Genomic DNA, 20,316 nt, shown 5'->3' with positions numbered 1-20,316 from the left:
ATAAAATTTTAAGAAAATATGTCACAGAGAAATTACAAATTCCAAAGATAATAAGGTCATTCTTACCCCCAAAATTTGAAAATTATGATTTAGTGGATGATAAAAGGGCCAATTCTGGCAAAAACCTGCAGAGCAGTGAAGAAAAGAGAGAAAAATATACAAATAATGGTAGAGCCCTTCATATTTTACTTGCTGTGTATTCTCAAATGAAGAACTGGACAAAACTGGAAAGCTCAAGCCCAGTGCCCAATGCCTCACAACTTGCAACTTATAGTGACATACATACAACACGACCCCATAAAGAATGGCCCCTCCAGTAATTCTAGTATCTAAAAGCTAATATGTATTTATATGATTTGATTTGGGGCTAGTCTATTGCATATTTTACAGCATGTAACCGAGAAATGGGCCGAATTTTCAAGTGTAAGTACTGGAGTTACATCTCACTATTAATGAATATGACGACGTGCTAGCGCAACATAGCGTGAAATTGAGAGGCAAACCTAGCAAGCATAGGGTCTCGGCTCAGATCTCCTTCCGCTCCGTGCTTGAAAGAAAAGAATAACCGCAACCAGATATATCCATCAATGTATCAGAACACTGCTGGCTAATATATATGATGCAGAATTTGTCCAACAACCATACAAGTATTGAAGTATTTGTTGCTGCAGAAAACTATGATTTTATAAGGGGGCTGAGCCCCTCACCTTCCCAGCCAATCTTAAGCATTTGATCCACAACTTTCAAGCTCAACTGATCAGAATAACACAAAGAGTCACAACAAGATGAGATTAAAAGATAATAATCTACAGATTCAGCTCCTTGAAAATGGTAATTGATTTAGCAGATATCTTTTTCGGTTTGTACATAAACTGGGTTGTCCGAATTAAATTTGATAAAGAAGAGAGCGAATAATTCTTTCGAGTTAACTAAATATCTAAAAAGTGTACTAAGAAATAGGAAACAATCCCTTTTTTAATAGAATTACTAAGTAGCCATGGAAAAATGGAATGTTATCTACTTACAGCTGGATCAGAGAAGACTATTAATTGCCTATCTGCAGTTGACACCAAAAGATTTGTGTTGTCCTTATTTAATGCCAGCGCGGTGATATCCTGCCCTTCTTTGAGTCGCAGCTTATGAACAATCTGTAGGATGAAGGAACATAATGTGTATCAATGGTATTGGGAAAATGCATTATGCCATTTATATAAAGTGGAAGAGTTAAGAAAAATAACATTTGAAGTGCATATGAATATAATGGTATAAGAATGCATCAAGAGTTGTACTTGGCAAACACGTAACACATTAATAGAATACGTTTCTGTATCTGAAAGTTGTTTTTGCGGGTCTTTTTGTTATACTAGACACAAAATAGCAAACAATATAAACAGAAGGGAAGGATAAGCACAAGGATATAGAAAAATTTCAATATCATCTTCTTAATACAGGGCACATGTACCGAATCATTCAAGAGTAGTCAAGGTACCTTATTAACAGTCATATTATTTGTCATCTATATTCCCCTTTAAAGAAAAAAGGATGGAGATAATAAGCTCTATCATATTATTTGTTCAATTTAAGAAGGAAAGAAATTAGGTAAAGCTACTAGTTGATATAATACCTTCAAAGTGTGCAGATCCAAAAAGCAAACAGAAGGAACTGGAACATCCAATCTGTCGTCTTCCTGGATTTCATCAGGTGTGAGATCACAATCTTCATTCACCGGCTTCTTAGACTTAAAATCCCAGCTATTATTTCTGGTTTTATTGGTTTCCCTCAAAGAATTTATTCCAATTAAGGCAGTCTGCCCATCGACAGATATTTCCATACAACCGATGCCGATAGAGAATGAAAGTGGTGTTCTAGCAATAAGATTTCCATTGAGAGTAAAGGTTGAAAGAGTATGTTGTGATTCGTTCCAAGTCAATATAACTCCCTCGGAAGAAACACGTACAGCATGGGCCTCAACACCAACCAACCTTCTGATCAAGCGACCCCTTCTGATGGAATGTATCAAAACATCTGACAAATGGGAGCATGAAACAACAATACCAAGGTCTGAGTTCACACAGCAGCAAACAATTTCCCTGTGGTGACCCCGAAGAACATGTATGGGACCCTCAATTCGATGCTTCCGGCTTTTGTCTGCCAATGTAGTAGATAAATTACTACCACTTCCTGATGTTGACATGCCTGTACCCATGGCATTCTCTGACACGCCACTCGAACGAGCGGTTGACAATTTATGTATTCTCCAAAGAAGCAAAGTGGTGTCACGGGATCCGGTGACTAGAAAATTGCTATCTTGAGAAACACTCAGACAAGTAACCGGAGCACAGTGCCCGTAGGCAGTTTCCAACGTTTTCCCTCCATCTGATGATACTAGCTTGATACTATTGTCAATATGTCCACCTATTTCCAAACCAAAAAATAGGAGCTAGATAATCTTTCAGAGAATACAAAGACCAGAATAAAACTGCAACTAGTCGGATATGTCAGTGTCCCCAATAATTAAGCTACCACCAGTATCATCTAGTTCGATACTTATTTGACACAACACATGAAATCTATATGGCTATTAAGATGAAGAAATCGTGATTTATTTTAAAAACAGTGGAACAGTAGAAGTTATTTATGGATACCATGATACAGTTTCCAGCTGTTAATTGTTATTCATTCATCATCCTTCATCTCAGAACTCAAAAAGTAATGGTTTTTTGAGTTAGCTAAAGAAGTAGAGATCAAACAGCAGATGTTTTCACAGCAGTTGAAGTAGATACTGAATGATTTATTTTTCACCTAAGCTCTACGATCTCTCGGGAAGAGATAATTGAACATGAAAACACTCGAAAGTTAACCTGACCTTTTATCATTGTAGAGCTTTTCCTCATCATCTTAAGATTTCCAATAGGGGAGAAATTAAAGAAATAAGGTAAGACAGATAGATAATTAAATAAATGCTTACCCGTAATAACGTCTTTGTCCCAAGTAATGGAAACAATAGATGAGCTCCTGATTCCAGAAGCAGCAAATGCTGGTGCCTGGGGAAATTGCCACTCGTCAGCAACGGAGCCAGCCTGCCCTTTGAACATGCGCATGAATGTTCCACTGGCGGATGTCAAAGAGGCCTTTCCATGTTGAAAGAGGAATGGTGTGCCCTGGCCATCAGGTGTGTTGGGTTGCCACTTGTGCTGTGCTACATGTGCTGCAGGCGCATTTATGTCAACAATAACAACAGTATCTGAAGTTGCATGAATTGCAGCTGCAGGTAGATTGCAGCGTTCCGAGGAGGGAACAGAGTATGATCTGATATCCCTTGGATTCCGGAAGATTGTCTGGTTTGAGAAAAAAAATTTCAAACGACCAAGTCCATGCACATGGAAATTGTAACTATACAAGTCTGCAGTTTGAGCTACAACAAAATTTATTCAACTTGAATACACCATGTCTTTAATGCATTGGGGTAAATCCACCCCAATAGTCACAAGTTAAGTAGTAGATATGCACAATATAGCCGTGCAAAGATAAAAGAAAAGAAATCTCCACTTGACACACATGGCAACATCCTCAAAATTTGATGCAACCATAAGAAAATGTATGCTTCGATGATGATATTCCTTTTTCGGTTATTTTAAAGGATTACATGTTGATTTCAAATGACTGTTCTTGTTTTTTTAGGATATCTCATTCTACTTTTCTTGTAAATTCTATGTCATAGAATCCTTTTTATATAAAGAAAAGGTTTCAACCGTAGTGAGTTTCTTAGTCACCCAAACATTTGAATAGAATAACATTTTTGGATGATAAACAAGGATTTCATATATCAAAAAAGGAGATACAACCTAAGGCAAAGGGAAGAAAGGTAGAGTGTCCTTTATTTTCCAATTCTCAATTTTTAGAGTTTCCACTTCCCTATTTTCAGCCAAATTCATGGTTGAAAGTGGACATTGACGCTTCCCCTACCATTGGCTTTAAGACTAATCCCTCTGTATCAGCCCACTCATAGGGTTTAAGTTCCTAGACCATGTTGAGCCCATGAAGTTATTCAGAACCACCAGCGTTTGTCTTATTCTTCATAACATGCTATTCTCCTATGAAATTGATGCAGCCAAGGCACTTCCACTCCAACCAAGATAAACCACCTTATCTTCGAAACCTTATTATCTTGCTGTTCTGGTAAAATCACTTCTATAGAATGTTATCAACCAAGATAAACCACCTTATCTACTTTTTAGAACCATCCACTCTTGTCTTCTTCTTCATTGCATGTTATTCTCTTGTGCAGCTGATGCAACCTAGACACTTCTACGACACTCATCGGTTGCCCAAAACCTACTCTCTTTGAAACCTTAATATATTGTTGGCCTGGTAAAATTGATTCTATTGAATATTATCTGATTGAATTTGTATGGGTTCGAGTTTCTTCAAACGACCCAGTCACGTAACCTTATTACTTGTTTTTGACATCCAGTCTCATATATTTTGACCAAATCTGCTTCAATTTGACTTCACCCACCCCATCAATCAGTTTAAAACCTCCTGATGCTCCACTTTCCTCCTCTTCTAATGTCCCAGGTGGATGGATTCTGGTTCTTTTATCGATTTATTCACCTAGTTTCAAAGCATTTTGTAGTTTAGTTTTGAAGCCTCTATTTTCATTGAACTTATGATGCCAACACATTTTTTCTATCAGCAAACAATGAATTTCCAACAATGTTCCAAAAGCTAGATTCATACTCAATAATGCCCTAAAACCAATTCGATAAGAGTTGATGTGTATCATTCGAGGGCACTATCTCTCTTCCACAAATCTATACCTAATTCTAAAATATTATATAGACACTTTTAATAACAAATGCATGTACGTTAACACATTTACTAACATGGCATTCGCCTGTACCTGCAGATGGAGGACATCAGCTAATGGTTTCTTCCTTAAATGAGGTACAGTTAGGAGTTGAGATGGAGTTTGACCGAAGTAGGCAATTTGATCTTGTGTGGCACGTTGTTGTACCTTTTTCAAAATTTTAGGAAAAACAATTAAATAGAAATCCTGCAATTGGAAAGAATGAAATATAATGAAAACGAACGTACTGGGTCAGAGATTTTGTCAATATCAACTGTCCCCTCATAGGTAATGTAAAAGAAAACATTATTAGCCAATATAGCCTCTCTGCCTCGTTGTTTATACCTGGTTCAATGAATTCCTATAAATGTCAGATCAAACAGAAAAAGCTCAAAGTCGATCAGAAAAGGAATTAGAAATTATAATCTCTGCCGATTCTACCAACTTACAATGGCTGAATATCAAAGGATAAGAACATCCAATAAGCAAGATTAAGAAAAACCTTCATTGAAGTAAAAACCTACCCAAAAATGAGATCAATCCACTCATGCAAATGCGCTGATACATACTCACTCTCAAGAGCCCTCTGATGTTTGTGAATAAAATCAATTGGGTTTTTAGCCCAAGGAGGGAGTCTGACAGAATCTGGTATGTTGAAATAAATCAAAACAAAAACTTAACTGGCTTAAGAATAAACAATGAGAAGTACACTTATTAAAGATTACCGAGATTCTCCCCTAATTGAGTTGTGCCAAAATCAATCGAGTTTTCATTTGTTAAGATCTCAGGAAGGTAAAAAAGCTCCGGAACCTGCACGAAATAAACGACCGTTTGATTGGATAACATCATGACTGCTTACATCTTTGTAGATGAATTCTTAACATAGATCAATAACAACGACGCATGCACTCAGAAACAATGCTCATACATAAAAATCTTACCAATTCCTTCACATCACTCATATCTTCCAAAACCCCATTCCAAGTACCAGCAATATCTGAGAACAACCGATCTGCATGATCAAATTTGCCACCTTGCAGCTGAATTGAGAGAGTTGTAAATGGTTCAACTCTAAAAAGATAATACAACACCTGCAAAATAAATAAGCAAAATTCAGATATCCAATTATTTTGATAGAGAGATACAAACTAAAACTTCAGGAAAGATGAAGTGACGTGCTCGAAGTATGGGATAACTGTGGGGAAAAAGACAGTACCATACCATATGTTCTCATTTGAGACGAGGCCAGTGCATTATATACAAATTAATAAAGAAGCTCTTATTCCCCATATTTTCTCATCCACTTATAACAAATAATTGAATTAATAATATTCTTTCCTAATTTTCTAACAACTTTCTTAGTTTCTTAAAAAGAAAGAATCAGGCAAGTATTATCACAGTTCCTTAGGCTCACTTTTTTTTTTAATCAAAAACAATTTCATTGATGTGTGAAATTACAAAAATAGGGGAAAGAGAAAACCCCAAATACCAGTTCCTTAGGCTCTTTTTTTTTTTTTTTTGTTAAGAGATAATTTCATTGATGTATGAAATTACAAAAAGGGGTGTGAAAACCCCAAAAATTAAAGGAGTTACATGAAACTTCTCCCATTGGTCAAAAGAGAAACCATGCTATATCAGTAAAAAGGTGAAAAGGTTTTATACCAAGATAAAGCAAGAAAAATGATATTGTCAAAAAGTCTAGGCTCAAAATAAGAAACTAATACATGAGATAATGTGTTATTGTTTTAAATAAATAAATCTTTCAGAAAATGCTTCCAAATGACCGTACTACACGTTTCTAAACTCCTTAGAAACAAAAAGTACCCAATGATTATGAAATGGAAAACATACAGTTCCTGCACTCGAGTAATGTGAGCCGTAATGAAATTTGGGGATGACTGGATCCTCAAAGCTTGAATATCTCTCTTGGAATTTCTTAAGGCGGTCCGCATTCAGTGCACCAACAGGCTACAAATAAATTTAAGGCTTCATGGTTAAATAGACAGCCTTCCAAGCTTAAAAAGAATGAACGGAGAAGTTGTAGGGGAGAACCTTAGAAAAATCTCTGAATGAGGAAGGATCAGAAAGATCCAAACTCTCTGAACTATAATCAGAAAGAACCCATGGGAAAACTGGATACTGAGAGAGAGATATTTTTAGTGCAACATGTATATTTCTCCACAGAACAATGGAAATCGTCCAAATGACCTACCTGAGTAATGTCATTATAACTACGGCCAGCCAGGGTATTGAGCTGCATTAGATATTCAAAATTGCTGATCTGCAAAAGGTTACTGATCTTTTTAGCTATTTTTAACTTGTATATTCTCCTTGTGGGATCCAAGAAAAAAAAGCAGTCACTTAAAAAAAATATATGAACAAAAACCATGGTAATATGAAGGTTATTCCAACCATGGTAACATGAAAGTTATTCAAACTTTTCAAGTCATACCTCCCACCTAGCCCAGCGCTCCATAAGTTGAGTTCTCTTGAGAAGTTGTTCAGGCCTCTACAAAATTTAAATAAATCATAACTACTGTAATACACAGAAAGTAAAGAGGAGAAAATTTCCTTATCTTCATTATCTTGATTAACACTGATCAATAGCTCTACAGGACCGACTATCTACCAACCATCTGACCAGATTCCTCACATGTCAATTACAATCATTGAGATCACATTGATTTTTCTTTTTCTTCTTCTTCTTCTTCTTCATCTTTTTTTTTTTTTTGTGTACAACATGTGGAGATGGAGGATTGAACTCACAACCTCTTGATTGGAGATATATGCCAATTACCATTGAACTATGTTCGATTTGGCACTAACATCACATTGATTGATGTCATGTACCAGTTCTTTTATTAGGAATCTGGTCTTCAGGCATGATAGCGCTTAAAATGTTGTATAAGGAAAATCAGATATTGAATGATCATCAGGAGAGGATGGTTATTTGTACAATAGTCAAGTTAAGGGCATATGTAATACACATAGATGCAGCAACTTAAACAAAATCATAAGGACCAAGATGCGAACCTGAGTCGCTAGATATACATCATTCAAATGAGGAGGTCGCACTTGAACAATTGCTCGATATGCATTTTTCCGTCCCTCGGTACTCTTAATATAATAAAAGGACATAAGGGGGAAATGGTCAGTCGATTCCACTGAAAAATGATTGGGATGGACGGGCAAACAAAACAAGAAAGAAAGAAAAAGTAAATAAAGGCATGTAAAGTCTACCCCAAAATCAAAAAAGTAGTTTGATCTATCAACCATAAACAGTTCAAGAGCACTTCTTCTTAGGAGATACCTGAAACAGGAAATTAGAATACTGTTAAGAAAATATAGTAAAATCGCAGTAATAAAATAAGTCTCGAGGAAGATGATGAAAGCTTCTGATTTAAGAAAGTGTGATGAAACAACAGCAGCATTGTAGGCCGGGCCATCAACTTATTCTTACTGAAATTGTTATTCCAATCGCTTCTTATCATTAAAAAATATTTCAAAATTCAATATGAAACTACTTAGATTTTTGAACATCACCATTTGCATTATCCAGCTACAGAACACACCAACTCCACCAATTGTATTTCTCGATAGTGACGCATCAGGTCCTTGACAAGTTGGTTCACGTTTATAGGTGACCCCAATTTTTGGTTAAGAGACCTTTAATATTATAATGAGTCATTTTGGTGTGTTCTAAGTGACACCCCTGCCTATTGTTCTAAGGTCAGTCCACAAACCAGACAAACGTTTGATCTGCTTTTATCTCTCCCAAGTTTAAGCCCATCTACTGAATTAGCTTGAATCACCTAGTGGATTTAATCGAATCATTAAGCCACCTACTAAAAGTAAAACAAATAGAAAAGGTGAAATCAGATTTCCCTGTTCCAATCCTCTTGTAAATTGGTATTTCCTCTTGATCCCTGTTTATTATAATGGAATAAGGAACACTTAAAAGACTGATATAACCTATGTAATCCAAAGCTTCTTTCTTAGAGGCTCATTCTTACACGTTTAGTTCTTGCTTTCTAATAATAATTAGTTCTTTAATATGTTAGCCAGCTTGTAACTATCTGTCAACTGCCATTCTTACAGCTAGTGCGTTACTTTTCAAGCCATTATCTGTTGGTAATTAGTTTTAACCACATCAACAAAGGTATTTTTAATATAGAAATCTAATTATCCGTATAAGTATAACTACTTCAATGGTTTGTGGTTGAACATTGTAATTTAGTGGAATGGTGCAGAATTTAATGCTAGTGATGAGATGACAACAATTCTTAATGTTCAAGATTAAAATTGATCAAATTCAGAATTCAGGGACTAGATTGTACCTACCAAAATAGTTCAGAAATTTTTAATTTGTCCATAAAACTTAAAAGAGTTCTATAATAAATAATGGCTTAAAAAATTTTCATTATAAAATATTGAGTATATCTGCTTCACCTTCGACTATGAATCTGATGGACGGAAGACATCATCCAGCTCCTGTCCTTTTCCTGGTCTTTTAATTTATTTCTAGAATCCAAGCCAACCGTTGTTCCATTGATATCACTACTATCAACTATAAAATTGATCCTCCTTGTTGTGACCTGAAAAACACAAAATCTCCATAAGCTTAAAAGAGAATGTAGAATCGTAAATTATGAGATTGAACAATGATGACTATGCATCCTTTTTGAGCTACACTTCAAATGATCTATTGATCAGTTGGAGGGCATTTTTGTAGCTCATATCCCTCACCTTGGGTTCCCCCTTTGGTATATTCCATCTTATTATGTTGTTTCTCATATAAATTCAAAAAAATAATAATAATAAACAAACAAACAATTTGGGATGTGCGGGTAGAACAAACTAAAAAAATAAAATATTTTGAAGACAATACAATGAATTCCGATTAAGAATGCATGGGATAGAGCATGTCAATTTGGCTCGTTAACTGCAAGAACCAAACCCTACAACAAAATCTTCAGTGGGTTCTTTAAACTTAAAGATAAGATCTCATGCTAAGTAAATAAAAATTCGTCCAGTGTTAGATTTTATGATAATGAGCTGAACTGTAGCTTTCAAGTTTTAACGAAAGTTTATTCATCTTGAAATAAATGAAATATATAGTACTAAGGATTTGAGTTTAATTCTTTTCCTCTCGGCAGATTCTACCATCTAGTATTCGGCCATGTTTTACTCTCTCTCATTGTTAACCATGGGAGACCTTGCCTACGATATTGAGTTTCTGTGTAATGTAGATTTTTCTTAATTGCTAGTTTGGATCACAAGTTTTGTTTACTCAGGTGTGGATATTAAACGTTTCAGAGAATTATTTGGGTTATTAACCAATATTTCGATATCTAGGAATTAAATGTCTATCAGTTTTACTTGTGGAAATCAATCTTAATTCGTTAATCAGTTAGGTACAAAAGAAAAAATTTGTGCTAATTAATTGTTTGATATTATTTATTAGTTAAAATCAGATTATTTAGCAAACTAGTATATTTATTTATTAATTGTGATACTAAACTAGTGATAAAAAGTAATATTAAATATTACGTTATTTAAAAATACATAAAATAACTTTGGCAAAAAGTTACAAAGAGGCAGTACAAAAGGAAGAGAGAGAGAAAAAGTTCCCAACTCTTGAACTATAAAGATACCATGAATTTCACACCCCTTCCCCGTTATCTCTCTCCATAAGCCTTAAACTATAAAGAAACTCAACATAAAGCCCCCTAAATAGACTTAATAATGGAAGGAGCATGATTCAAAAGAGAATTAAAAAGAGAACCAAGAAACTTAGCCTACTCAAAGCCTCCCTACAATCACATTCCCTGCTATTGAACGTTTGAAAATTTCTAACCATAATCCCCAAGCCAAACATCGATTCCATGCAATTTTTGCCTTACCTTATTATTAGCACTCATAGCTAAAAGAATTTTTCGGCTTCTTCACGACTTGCATTACCCATTTTATGCACCATAGATAATATTTCTCATTCAAAAATATATCCCCCCATAATTAGTCAATGAAGCAATAGCAATACGCCAATAACATAGAGAAAATGCTACGCACAAGATGAAAGGTTTGCTTATCAGCCAGTCATAAAACTTTTAAGTTTTAGCCTGATTGAGAAATAGTAGAAACTTCATTGTATAGATATGTTGAAACCATCATGGTTGAAGAAGATAGACATTGCAAGGACTACAGAACTTACTTGGAAGGTTCCTTGTATGACCCTTAGTGGCCGGACCATTGTTGAAGGAAGCTCTAGAATAATCCTTTCATCAAGTTCACTAGGAACATAACCTGGTGCAACTGGTGATGAACCCTGAATTAACTCTTGATCATTAACGAGTTGTGTATCACTAGACTCTGCAGATGCCTGAAGGTTCTGGTCACATGTTTCAGTCAACTTTGAGTGATTCACATTGCTTTGTTCTGTATCATCTGCCCTACCATCTAAACTATCATTTTCCGTTTGTTCATCATCATCGTTAACTGCTTCTATAGCTATCGCATCTGCTGCTAATATAGAGGCATTTGATGAACTCAACGCATTTTGCCGATTTTTATTCAAGTCAATTTGATCCTCGCAATTGGCAGCAGCACCACAATGATCGGACCCTCTGTAATTCCTCCTCAAACATCGTCTCATCCTGGAAGAACTTTCCATCAAGTCTAGCTTCCAGAAAACCTAAAGTTTGATAATTAAGCATCAGTGACAAATGCAGTCCAAAATGTTTGTAGCTAAAAAAAAACAAGGCACGGTCGCTTAAATCAGTATGAATGCAGTACAATGTAAAGCACCCCATAACATACACGTGAAGGTTTGGAAAGATGTTCCCCAATTGGACCAAAGAGACATCTCATTTCTATCAAGTAATGTACTAATTTCCTCCATGCACGAATTCCTTTGCATATGCGATGATGATCTATAACATCAACTTGGGCTCGCCTATCGACCTGGTTTGTCAGAAGCATAAATAATTCCATTACTACACGGGCAAAACCAGAGAGAGGAAGAGAGAAGGAGAGAGATGATACTTGACCTCAGATCGCTGAATGTTCCTTGCTAAAGCAAAACTTGCTACGAGGACAGCAATGAATTTATAAGATAAAGCATTAAAATCCTTCCCATAGACTGACTTTGTGTCAAATGGTTGCAAACATTCCATCCAGGCAACTGCCATAGCTTCAGAATTAGTCCATCTCTTTACACGTTCCTTGTCACTAGCATTTCTCCTCTGTGCTGATGTGGCCATGGCCACAGCACTGAGACCCCTTCCTGAACCGATCTTAGCATTACGTTCCAAATCACGTGCAGCTGCCAAGGCAGCTGCTTTTGCAGCAGCCTTGTCCTTCGGTAAAGCTGGTGCTCTGTTTGTCTCTAAAGGTTTTTGAAAGCTGGAAAACGTATGGAGCCTAGTTGTTTTCCTCTCGAGCAAGGAACTGTCACGCCTTAGCTGTGATGTTGTGGTAGGAGCTGTAGTTTCCCCACCAGAGGCACCAGCAGCAATCATTGCTAATGCCATGGCCGCCGGTGGTGATGCAAATGCAGCAGCCCATGCTGGAGAGATCATGGCAAGAGAAGCCTGACATAGATGAAAATTAGATTGTAACGACATGAAGCAACGTCAAACAGGAATAAACTCCATGAAGAGGCTAAGATAACTGCTCTCTTGTTACACCCCCATTTTCAACGAGAACACATTTAGTAAGCACCTAACAAAAAACAAGACAATAACAACAATAACAGTAATAATAATAAGAGTTCTTGATGCCCTGACTTCTGAGCGGGGGGAATAGAAAATAGTAGTGATAAGAATGAAAAATAATTGAACAAAAAGGGAAAAGAAAACTCTCTTACACATGTCAAGTTTATCAAATAATGAGGTCACTCAAAATCTTGATAAGATTGAAGACACAAACAAACAACCATTTAAATGTTTGTTTATCATTAGGAAGAGATAGTCAAGGGTAAAAGGAAACCAGAATTGTATAAAACAGTTGATGCTTTTTTTTTTTTTGAACAAGAAACAAACTTTTCATTAAGGTATATGAAAAGAAATAGAAGTGTTCAATATATAGATGTTTTGACCAATCACCAATAAATACATCCTGGAAATCTAGATAACTTGCGAACAAAGTGAATTTGAAGTTTTAGAACCCTTCACCAATTCTTACAATCCATATAACCATCCAGAACTTTTTCCATCTCCCAGTTCCATAACTTTTTAACATAATACATGTTTCTAAAAGAAGCCACGTTAAATAGAAGGGTAAAAACAAATAACACAGGCTACTAGTTTCTTAATGAAATGCATGAATAAAAAAATTATAAATATATATATAAAAGCTTAGCGCACATATGCATTGGTAATGGAACAAATTTTTCTTAAAATACTTGTGGATATATTATAAGGACTCGGAACAGGGGAACATATTCCAATAGACAACAGTGTAATTTGCATTCTTTAGATTTATTGAAACGCAAGAAGCAAAATGGTTCATATAAAACATCTAAATCAAAGAGCCGCAGCCAGATCTTCCCAAAGAGAGGCATTTCGGAAGGAAAATTGAAAAACCGTTCTTTTTTCTTTTGATAAGAAACAGGTGAGCATTTCATTGAAACAAACTCTATTTCTTCTGAAAAGAGCAAGGGAAGTAACATTTTAAGCATATCTTAAGATTCTTATCGCTAGAACGTTTTAAATACCTCTATTGGCAGGGCATCAGCAGCCAATGCCCGATCATCAACATTTAGAGGATTCAAACCATCTGCAGTTGCAAGTTCATGAATTCCAGCCAATAAAGGCCGCCACCTCCTCAAAATAGCAACAAATGGTGGTAAAATAGCCTCAAGGTACTGCTTACGAAGAGGTTTTCTATCCTTGCCAACAGAATGCCAAACCTGGTAAGATAAACATTTGGACAAGGTAAAGTAATTGAGCAATTTTTCACAAAGGAAAATATAGAACCAAGCAATCAAATATTTCCATCAAGGATCCTAGGTCAAACAATTATAGCTACAAATTGGGAAAAATACAGATAAAATGAGTGGTAACTAAACCACACAAAATAATTATTCTAATCACTCACCTCGGAATAGAGGACACAAGAAGCAACCAACACCCTTTGCCTCTTGGAATCAGAAATCGGCATGTTAAGAACAGGTGAAAGCACACTGAACACAAATAATGTCCATTAGATTCATCATTCTGAAGGAAAAAGAGCTAGATAAAAGAAAATTGTAATGGTGAAGCTAATTGTAGCCCTGACATGGCAGAGCTGTTTCTGTATAAGACAATATTTTAAATACTGAAGAACTTAAGAACTTCATACCAACTATTTTGCACTACATAATTCACCACTAATTGTAAACATTTAGAAAAAGAGGAACCATGTCAGATTGTCCTTGCTTTACTTGATATACAATAGTGGGCCTAGGAGATATGGGCTATTCACGTTAAGATTTTTTAGTATTATTATAGTAATTTCTCAACATTGAAGTTATTTAGCATGAATTGCAGTTGTGCCACATGTTGATCCTAGACTATCAAAAACTCCTGAGACCCATCTTAAATTTCCCATTTAAATTGCATAAGCTGTAATTTACCAACATGGTCATAAAAAAATATTTTATATTTATACCTCCAAAGTAAAGCTGACCGTGGTTTTCTTCCATCTGGAATTCCATCATCTATACTAATGTTTCTCATGAGTATACCATCTTCTCCATCATCATCCTCCCTCATTGAAAGAAGCACCATTCGGAGCATGCATAAGAATGGTTGGTCACTGTCTAACAACTGGTAAAGTGCAGCCATACCCCCCATTCCAGTACCTGATCCTCCACCTATTCCGAGGCCACCCCCGAGACCGGATTCATCTAAGAGTAAAGCTTGGAGCATGGCAACAGACTTCTTTATCAGAGGAAGTTCAATCCAATTCCCACTGGCATCTTTTTCCAAACACCTCCAAGATTCCCATCCACTTCCTCCACCACCAAAGAGACTTGTATTTGAAGGAAGACCAACACCATACCATAATCGGCTCCTATACTTCCAACCATCAGCTAAGTCCGTCGCATAACTACCATAAGATACAAAAGCACATGAAACAGATTCATAAGGTTCAGCTGCTGCTGCTGCAGTGAGACGTTCCATCACCACAGAAGAAATTTGTCCGTTTGCATCAGCCATTGAAGCAAGGACCTGACTCAAATAATAGCAACATCAATTCAATGAATCATTGTTTACAAGGAAGAAACAACGTAAAGAAGAAATTATATAATTCATTTCATAAATTAGCCACCTTAACTAAAGAAAAATCAACAATGCTTAAGAAATACATTTTCTGTACCCAGGGATCCCCTCCTTTTGAGTCCACTACTTGGAAATGGGTGTTAGCTTCCACAATTTTGGTAGTAAAAAACTTGTTAAATATCAACATGAAAGATTGCTCCACAGAGTTTTTGAACCATTGACCTTGTAATTGAAAACTGTTTTAACCCCTAAATCCAACAATTGACAATAACAGTGTTGCACGCATGCTGAAGTTACCAACCACAAGGAAGAACCAGGTGCTCAAGTGGCTACTTGCTGATAACATAATGGGCCCAGGAAAGTGGGAAAAAGGAAGGAAAAAAATTGTGGATGTGAAAACAAAAAGGCCTCAAAATTAACATACTTCGTAGAATAATAAAAAAAGTAAACAAAATTTTTTGTCTGTGTATATGTTGAAAGTTAATAAGGAAACTTAGACATACATCAAGAGGGAGTCCACTAGGCTCACTAGATATTGATCCACGGAGACTCTTAGATTCTTGTGGCTCTCTGCCACCAATATTATTCAAAGAATTTGAGCGGTTATTCAGGGGAGACACAAGTGAAAGAGGAGATGTATAACCATCTGCAACACTTGAAGCACTTGATAGTTTGCTCTGTAACCGTAAATGATCCTCAACAAGCATCAATATCACAATAGCATTCTCCACCAAAGATACAGAAAGCTGGGCAGCATTCTCTGCTTCAGCCTTGGCATCTTTTGGCGATAACCCCTCAGCTGCCACACCAGCAGCTGCTGCAGCAATAACTTGAGTCTGACAATAATAAACTAACGTCAAGTGAAATTATACCAAAAGAACAGAGAAAAGTAATAAATAGCTTGAAACTACCCATCCTTCTGTTAAACAGGTTGAGACATGAGGCAGAAGCAAGGGATCAGAACTAGGCTAAAATGCAAAGGAATAACCCCAAAAAGGGATAAAATGAAACGTAAACAGAAGTTCTATATTTTCCTTCTGGTGATTTAACATACATCAAATAATAAAGCTTTGCAGCATTTTAGCAAACAGAATGAAGACACAGAAGGTAAACATCATACTTAGCAAAAGTTTTTTGGTGTTGCTTTTGCAGATTGAAGGATGTGGTTTTGTTTATTTGGCTCGTCATTTTGTCAAAATTTTAGTCGTTTGTTGTTCAATGTTTCTCTTCTCTTGTAATTTATGGAGCTTTGCTTGTTGTTTTCTTTTTTCGCTCCCATTGAGAGTTTATCTAATATTTTTCCTCTTTCCATATTATCAATGTAAAGTTTGTTTCTTGTTCAAAAAAAAAAAAGGTAAATATCATACTTAAAAACAAACAAGAAGATGAATGAATGCCTTAATTCCACAACAGAGGTATTACATTTTTCCTACAAAGGAAAACTCCAGCTTAGAAAGAGAGCTACCTGAGCCTGCAATTCCCTCCCAGAAAAGTCCAGCAAACCACCCAATAGTCTTCTTTTAAATATTGGCAATGATTCTTCACGTCTTCAAACAAGAAGAAAATTGTACAAAAGAGATGAAATTTTCGTTACAATAAATAAGATGAAAAAGATGACAGGAAATATTGTCAAAACTTATGTGAATGCAGATAATAGAATGTAAAAACTTCATAGACTTTATAGACTATTCTACACAATTTTCCAGAAACAAGCAAAGATTATTACTACATTAAGTGCACTTAAATCCAAACAGCAAGCAGAATCACCTGATGCCAAAGCAACAACAATATTGAATGGAAGTACGAAAAATGGAAAAACTTTCTTCATTGCAAATTACAAATGGACAGAAAAATATCCATGTAAAGCAGACACATGAGAAAAAAAACCCACATACTCCTATTTAAATAAAACCTCCTTGTAAAGAACTCTTGGCTTCCAAAAAGCTAATACGACAATATCTAGAAGAAAGTTTGAGACCAAGTTCTTTAATATATGTGTGTGTGGAGGAAACAGAAACAGCAAATTTCTTTTTTAAAATAAAAATAAAAATTTAGTTAGGAAGCCTTTTCTATTAAGGGCATCTGCTAAATGCTGGGAAGAAGCAAAAGTGGCACAAAAGTCTACCTGTTTCCTAAATTCTCCTAAATAAGATGTTGTTCAAATTCTCATGTTTCATTTCGTCATGTTGGCTAGTGGTGTACCGTAATTAGTTATCAAAACAAACTCTCATAAGAGTCTCCATTGAAACTATAAGTCCTTCAAGTAACCTTATATATGTAAGAAATGTCATTTGTCGCATACAAAGCAAAAGAAGACTTTTGTTTAATATTATAATCTACAATTTACTCAGAAAAAATATATATATATTTTCTGGCTTCGTTACCTAAATGATTACGTTGGACAAAAATACCGAACACCTTTGTGTTCAAATCTCTCATACTATTCAAATTCCTCATTTTTCAAATAATTTTTTTTGCTGATAATACATGTTTGTGGACTCCACCATGTACATCTCTGCAAATGAAAGGCAGGCGTAGCTCACAGACAGGAAGGAGCCATCCAATTTCTCTCAGGCTGCAATTTAAAAATGGTGACTCCTTATTTATTTGTTCTTAAGCTGCAAATTGGAGGTAGCAGCCTGTTTGTGTGATCATTCACTTTGTCATAATCTTGTCTGACGAAGTTTCACACAAATTTTGACGTTCAAAACAATGCTGAAAAGCCATATACCTTATATTCACTTTGTCATAATCTTGGCTGGCGAAGTTTCCCACAAATTTTTACATTCACAAAAATGCTGAAAAGTCGGATTTGAGAACAAGAGGTGACCATACTTCAAGAGATACCAAAGTGAGAGAGGATATACAAATTGAAGTCACATATGTTTCACGTGCACACTAAACAATTTTAGGGCACGGCTTTTGTATCAACTCAAAGTACAAGGGTGGTGTATCTAGTGTTTTTCCACTGTCTAATGCATTTTGTCAATTACTAATTTCCTGTATGATATGACCATTAACGACAGAAGTGAAGACAATACTACAAATCTGGAAAAATAATCAATCTGAAACCTTTTTTTTTTTTTGAGAAAGAAAATTTTTCATGGAGGAGAATCAATTATCAGCCTATTGCTCTAAAATAGAGGAGTTATCAATGTTCAAAAAATTAAAATCACATACAACAAAAGAAGGTTTGTGATGGATGTGATACCTCACTCGTTGATCCCCTGTACTTGAACCACCCACAATAGAAAGCCATTCTGCACAATGAATTGTAGCTTCAATATCCTGAAAAATGGAAGTGATAACAGAACAAAAATAAATATAACTCATAGAAATTAGAGATAAGGAAGTTGTATGATTAACAGCAGATAATATAACAAAATTTGCTTTTAGGGCAGGTGAAAGCTCTGTGTTAGATACGTAATTCACTTTGCATACAAATGTATTTTGTATCTTTCAGTGCAATGTGCCAAGAAGTGGAAGAAGCAGCAGAAGAAGGAAGATAGAATATGTGATTCACAATGTAACCAAGCACGTAATAGATGCTTTGGTCAATCACTAAGTGTCCTGACAAATTCCTTCAAGAAACCATGGAACTAAAAATTATATCAGTTGCTCTTGTGACAAGGATGGCACTCCCTCTCACAGGCCTCTTATCTTAAATATTCGCATTCCTGTTTCCAGTTTTCTTCATGCTCTAGTCATTGGCTTTAATCTCAGCATTTCTACTCATAATTTCTACTTGGTTATGACCTCTGATAATGAAGTTTTTTTGAATAAGAAACGAACTTCTCATTGAAATAACGAAAAGGAACATAAATGCTCTTGAAAGAGTGAAAGAAAATATTGCAAGAAACAAAAACTAAATTTGGGAACAGAAAGCACTCGAATTAGAACAAATAAGAGTAAGAGGATAATTCCCAAAAAGAGTTGACAAAGAACACCACTGTGATGCGTTAAATTTAGCTATTGCTAAACCAATCGAACCAAGATTTATGCCGATCCTCGAAAATTCTGAGATTTCTTTCAAACTATTACTCATAGAGCAGAGCCTTAATTGCATTAAGCCACAGTAGATGTCCTTGGGGAGACAAGTTGAAACCGAGAACAATTGAAGGATATTATCCACAGCTGCCCCATCAAAAGCCCAAGATAAGTTGAACTCCTTGAACAATAAGGACCAACACTTCTGTGCATATGAGCAGTGAAAAAACAAATGAATAGAACTTTCCCCGCTTGCTTGACAGAACATACAAATTGTTGGCAATAAACATGAAGCCGAGAGCTTCATTTGGAGAACATCTGCAGTGTTTCGCTTCCCGTACATAATGATCCATATAAAAAAAACTAACCTTCTTTTGGCATTTGGTTTTCCATATAGCCTGGAAAATATCAGCTGGCATTAAGTTTGGAGAGGAGGACTTACATAAAGAAGCCACTGAAAATATGCCCGAAGAATCCAAGGACCAAAACCTGCCGTCATCCATACTTCTAGGAATGAATGGGTTCAATTTTGTCAATAAATCAAGAAATTCTGCAACTTCATCATCTTTAAGCAGCCTTCTTGTTTGGATTTTCCATGATAATGTCGATGAATCCCAAAATTTAGCTACTGTTCCATTAGGAGGGCAAGATACCAGAAATAGTTTGGGAAAACTGGCTTTTAGAGGACTGTCACCAGCCCATATATGATGTCAGAAAAGAATTTGAGAACTGAAACCGAGCTGGAACTTAGAGAAATGCTCCACCCTCTGATAATGAAGTTTGTAATTCTTTTCCTTTAAGTTGTCATTTATTGAGGAGAGGGTTTAGGTGTTAAGGTGGGTGAGCTAGATTGCTAGCTTCTTCTTTGTGATGAATGCATTTCTCATTTCTTATCCAAGGAAAAAAGGGTGGTTGAGCTAGGGAGCTACTACTTCTAGCATCTCTGGATCGTACAGCCTTTTTCTGGTTGCAAGGTATTCAAGAAGAATTTCTTGCTCATCAAGTCTCCTAAATAAGTGGGCGGTTTAGTGTTGAGCTTTTGGCATTATGGCGTCAAGTAGTGGCTAGCATTTATGGTACTGATTGTTTTGATTGGAATGCGTCTGAAAACAGGAATGGTAGTTGCCGCAGCCCATGGACAGAAGTAGCGGAAATTGGTAGAAAATTATCTTTCTTCAAAGTAAAGAATGGCAAGTGCATCCTTTTTGGCATGACTTA

General features: G+C 35.9%; 1 protein-coding gene across 1 annotated transcript in view; it reads right to left on the bottom strand.

The window, feature by feature from the left end:
- Positions 1 to 157: 157 nt before the first annotated feature.
- The window catches only part of LOC111016011 (WD-40 repeat family protein / beige-like protein), a 34,293-nt gene continuing 14,134 nt past the window's right edge, over positions 158 to 20,316 (bottom strand). Inside the window, exons 8-32 of the mRNA XM_022291235.2 lie at positions 18,323 to 18,399; positions 16,577 to 16,658; positions 15,615 to 15,947; positions 14,498 to 15,060; positions 13,946 to 14,030; positions 13,563 to 13,757; positions 11,896 to 12,438; positions 11,666 to 11,809; positions 11,061 to 11,540; positions 9,299 to 9,444; positions 8,090 to 8,159; positions 7,883 to 7,966; positions 7,302 to 7,358; positions 7,062 to 7,130; positions 6,902 to 6,988; positions 6,701 to 6,817; positions 5,791 to 5,940; positions 5,575 to 5,659; positions 5,374 to 5,494; positions 5,098 to 5,194; positions 4,904 to 5,017; positions 2,969 to 3,338; positions 1,625 to 2,415; positions 1,026 to 1,148; positions 158 to 753 (exon numbers count right to left, since the gene is read on the bottom strand). Of these exons, the coding sequence (XP_022146927.2) occupies positions 676 to 753; positions 1,026 to 1,148; positions 1,625 to 2,415; positions 2,969 to 3,338; positions 4,904 to 5,017; positions 5,098 to 5,194; positions 5,374 to 5,494; positions 5,575 to 5,659; positions 5,791 to 5,940; positions 6,701 to 6,817; positions 6,902 to 6,988; positions 7,062 to 7,130; positions 7,302 to 7,358; positions 7,883 to 7,966; positions 8,090 to 8,159; positions 9,299 to 9,444; positions 11,061 to 11,540; positions 11,666 to 11,809; positions 11,896 to 12,438; positions 13,563 to 13,757; positions 13,946 to 14,030; positions 14,498 to 15,060; positions 15,615 to 15,947; positions 16,577 to 16,658; positions 18,323 to 18,399 (5,061 nt within the window). The 3' untranslated portion in view covers positions 158 to 675. The remainder of the gene's footprint in view (positions 754 to 1,025; positions 1,149 to 1,624; positions 2,416 to 2,968; positions 3,339 to 4,903; positions 5,018 to 5,097; positions 5,195 to 5,373; positions 5,495 to 5,574; positions 5,660 to 5,790; positions 5,941 to 6,700; positions 6,818 to 6,901; positions 6,989 to 7,061; positions 7,131 to 7,301; positions 7,359 to 7,882; positions 7,967 to 8,089; positions 8,160 to 9,298; positions 9,445 to 11,060; positions 11,541 to 11,665; positions 11,810 to 11,895; positions 12,439 to 13,562; positions 13,758 to 13,945; positions 14,031 to 14,497; positions 15,061 to 15,614; positions 15,948 to 16,576; positions 16,659 to 18,322; positions 18,400 to 20,316) is intronic.

Source organism: Momordica charantia (genome assembly GCF_013281855.1).
Source record: "Momordica charantia cultivar OHB3-1 chromosome 5 unlocalized genomic scaffold, Mcharantia_2.0 BLBB01000005.1, whole genome shotgun sequence".
Classification (NCBI taxonomy): Eukaryota; Viridiplantae; Streptophyta; class Magnoliopsida; order Cucurbitales; family Cucurbitaceae; genus Momordica; species Momordica charantia.
This window is presented reverse-complemented; position numbering and strand designations above follow the sequence as displayed.